The sequence below is a fragment of the Pongo pygmaeus genome, chromosome 22 (genome assembly GCF_028885625.2).
Source record: "Pongo pygmaeus isolate AG05252 chromosome 22, NHGRI_mPonPyg2-v2.0_pri, whole genome shotgun sequence".
In the NCBI taxonomy this organism is placed as follows: Eukaryota; Metazoa; Chordata; class Mammalia; order Primates; family Hominidae; genus Pongo; species Pongo pygmaeus.
The window spans coordinates 43,212,400-43,215,485 of record NC_072395.2 but is presented as its reverse complement, the minus strand read 5'-3'; the positions used below and the strand labels follow the sequence as shown (position 1 = coordinate 43,215,485).

Below are 3,086 nucleotides of genomic sequence, written 5' to 3'. Positions count from 1 at the left end.
TTGTTCACAATGTTTGGTATTATTGAAGGCAGCACTTTATATCTATCATCTGGGATCCTAAGTCTGAAAAAACTAAGTTACACTCATGATAATAATTAAAACGTTAAGATATGCCATAGAACTCAGAATTAATAACATTTTCTTCCTGAGATGCCATCGATTATTTTTCTATTACTCTACTATTTGTTATAATTGTTAAAATGTTATTTGAATAAATTAGTTTACCTTCTTTGGAGCTCTTCTCCTAAACTCTAAATTTATTTGTATTTTCATTCTTTATTACTGATACTATTCATGAGGCTAAACAAATAAATCCAATAGTGGATCATCTCCATTTAGATGAATAGTAATTCTGCAGTATTTCTGTAGTACTAGAAATACTAAGTATTCCTTGGTTGAACTAGGAGTTGTATTTTTTAATAAAAAGAAAAGAAAAACCAGAAAAGAGTAACAAAACAAGATTCATTCAAGAGATCGTATTCTACCAGGTCTTTGATCTGTAAGTCTTGGCCAGTTTTAAATCCTTTAAGAGTCTCCAATCCCCCATGCCTGTAAAGGTCTATAGTATATAATATTTGTCTTTCTCACAGGGATGTTAAGTATTAAATGAAAATCTGTTACCTGATAACTCTTTTACCTTCTTGTGTGGTATACACTCACCTATGACCACAAGCATAGCAATGCAAACCATTTTATGTTGGCTTCAGCCACCTTTGTGTGGAAAACATCTGCCCTCAATCATATGCAATGCCACTTTTACTGTACCTGGGTTTCTCCCAGGACACAACTAGGAAAACAGAAGGAGCCCACTGTGATTCTTCCCTTGCATAATTATAAGGTTCCTGAAAATTACACATCTTGGATGTTGTTCAGCCAATGGGAGAAAGAAGCGGATGGATAAATGTTTTTCCATGTTGATCTGATCCTGTGGTGGACAATTCCAAGAGTCATTCTACATGCTCCTAAAAGGTCCTTACAAGATTTAGCCAAGTTGCTCTTCATAAAATAAACTCGAAAATGCACCCTTTCTTCAGATTTTCCTCTTTGATTCTTTCGTCTTCCATAGTATCTCATACTTGCTTCCTGGAATCTTGTGCCACATAAACTGTTTGCACCCAAATCTTTGACATTACCCTCGTTCTGGCGAGAAGAGGAGGATCCAGAGTAAGACTAATGGACATAAATGCTTGTTCAGCATGGCTCAGGTGTGTTGCTGTCAGCTTGATTAGGGTTGAGCCTTGAAGAAGCATCGGTAGGTTACCCAAGACTCCTGGACCCAATAATTCCCACTTAAGATCATTGGTGAATGATCCTTACTCTCCTTACCAGTGGGAGGCAGGAACCCTGGCACTTAAGTCTACTAACAAAGAGCAAAGCGTCTGTCCTAGCAGTTGCTTAAGCTTCACTTTTCTCTTGGTTGAAAATCCACATTCAGATACTAGACTTTAAGTAACCTTTAGTGTAAGCATACAGTTTACCTTATAAATTACATCCTAGTCTTGTTGTCTGCATTTCTAGTTTATGCGTCAAATTTTCTGCTTTCCTATATCAGTAGAAATGCACGTCCTTCATTCTTAGACAATTCTCACTGCTGTTGAGACAAGTCTGCAGATGCAAACTATGTTCTTCCAGAAATGATTACTCTTAATAGATAACATACCTAATTTCAATAGAAATGTTCTCAAATCTGTCAGATTATATGTGCCCCAAATCCAGTTACACAGTCATATTGATTTTTACTTAAATCTCCCAAATTCTTGAATGCAAAAATGTAAGCAAAATAGTAATAATAAAATAATAACAATGTGAACAATATATTTGGGTACCAGATTACATAAATTTATTAGATTAAAATTTCCATTTTCAACAGTTTTTGGATGAAAATCAGATAGCATATATTCGATCAATGGTAAAGATATTAGAACTTAATATTAGGTTACTCATTAATTTCGCAGTCTGCCAGAAGTTGGTCATGCAGGAAGCTGGTGGTGGAAGACTAAAAGGATATTGGGAACTGGCAAGAACGAAAATTATGGCTGCATTCAGTAGAGACTTTGATCCCAATACTCAAAAGAATCTAGAAATTTAGCAGGTAAATTGATAGAAGCGAGATCCACAGATCGGTCTGTAACAAGAAGATTGCCAGACTCCAGAAGCCAAGTAGTTTGGGTAGCAGAATCTGGATCCGTAACTCAGGGAAGGAAAACCACAGCCTCCATATTTCAGGAATCTGAAGCCACTGGATCCATTTCCCAGCGAGTAGCAGCACCTAGATCCATGGCCCTGGGAGCGACAGCTGCTGGACCGAAAGCCTAAAGATCCAGAGCAAGTCGTCTGGCAGGGACAGCAGAGGATGGAGGTCCTGGGGCGGTAGCAGGATTTCTGGCAGCTGGCAGGCTCCCAGCGGGTCTTCTGACAGTCCCTGTAGAGAGAGGAACGCAGCTGGCAGGTGCTGGGAGAGCAGAGGGCAGTGCTGTAGACCAGGCTGCTGGGGTAGGAGCCTGGGTAGTACAGGTAGCCCCCAAAGGAGCGGGAGGAGAAGTTTCTGGAGCAGCAGTTGTAGGACATGCTGATGAGAGATGTGAGTTCAGCTGAGTGCACCTAAGAAGATTCTGAGTTTTAATGTCGCATCCTGGACAAGGGCATTTATATCCTCTCAGCAATAGGTGTGGTGCCCAACAGGGTCATCCTTTACATATTTGTGGTCCCTCATTTGCATATGTGTAACTGCGTAATCTTGTCTGTAATTGCATTTGAATAGTTTTCCATGTATTGTATTTATGGGTGCTATAATTTTCGTGTTATAGCACAAAGCCAATGAACTGTACTTATGTCAGAAATGCTATGACTGTTTTACATTAATGTCTAGCTCATCATGACAAGGAAAGCTCTTCCTGTTTCTTTGGCACATGCTACCTGCCTCTTTTCCTGTGTATTCACATCTGGCTTTGCTAGTAGATGTTTTCCTCTTAAGAGTGGGGAATGAGATAATGTTAGTTTCTTTGTGGTGCAATTTTCACCTGGATGAGAACCTTTGTGAAAATGATCCATCTTGTCACCATTCATTGCTATACTCCAAAATTACT

General features: G+C 39.1%; 1 protein-coding gene across 1 annotated transcript; it reads right to left on the bottom strand.

Moving 5' to 3' along the window:
* Positions 1-1,817: 1,817 nt before the first annotated feature.
* LOC129022515 (keratin-associated protein 13-4) lies at positions 1,818-2,624 on the bottom strand. The gene has a single exon (XM_054468717.2). It carries the CDS (start codon positions 2,566-2,568, stop codon positions 2,086-2,088), a length of 483 nt encoding a protein of 160 aa, XP_054324692.2. The 5' UTR covers positions 2,569-2,624; the 3' UTR covers positions 1,818-2,085.
* Between the last annotated feature and the right edge of the window lie 462 nt (positions 2,625-3,086).

Bases quoted from the DNA above. Each gene is read 5' to 3' on its own strand.
- LOC129022515 (XM_054468717.2), bottom strand. From the start codon at position 2,568: ATGTCCTACAACTGCTGCTCCAGAAACTTCTCCTCCCGCTCCTTTGGG.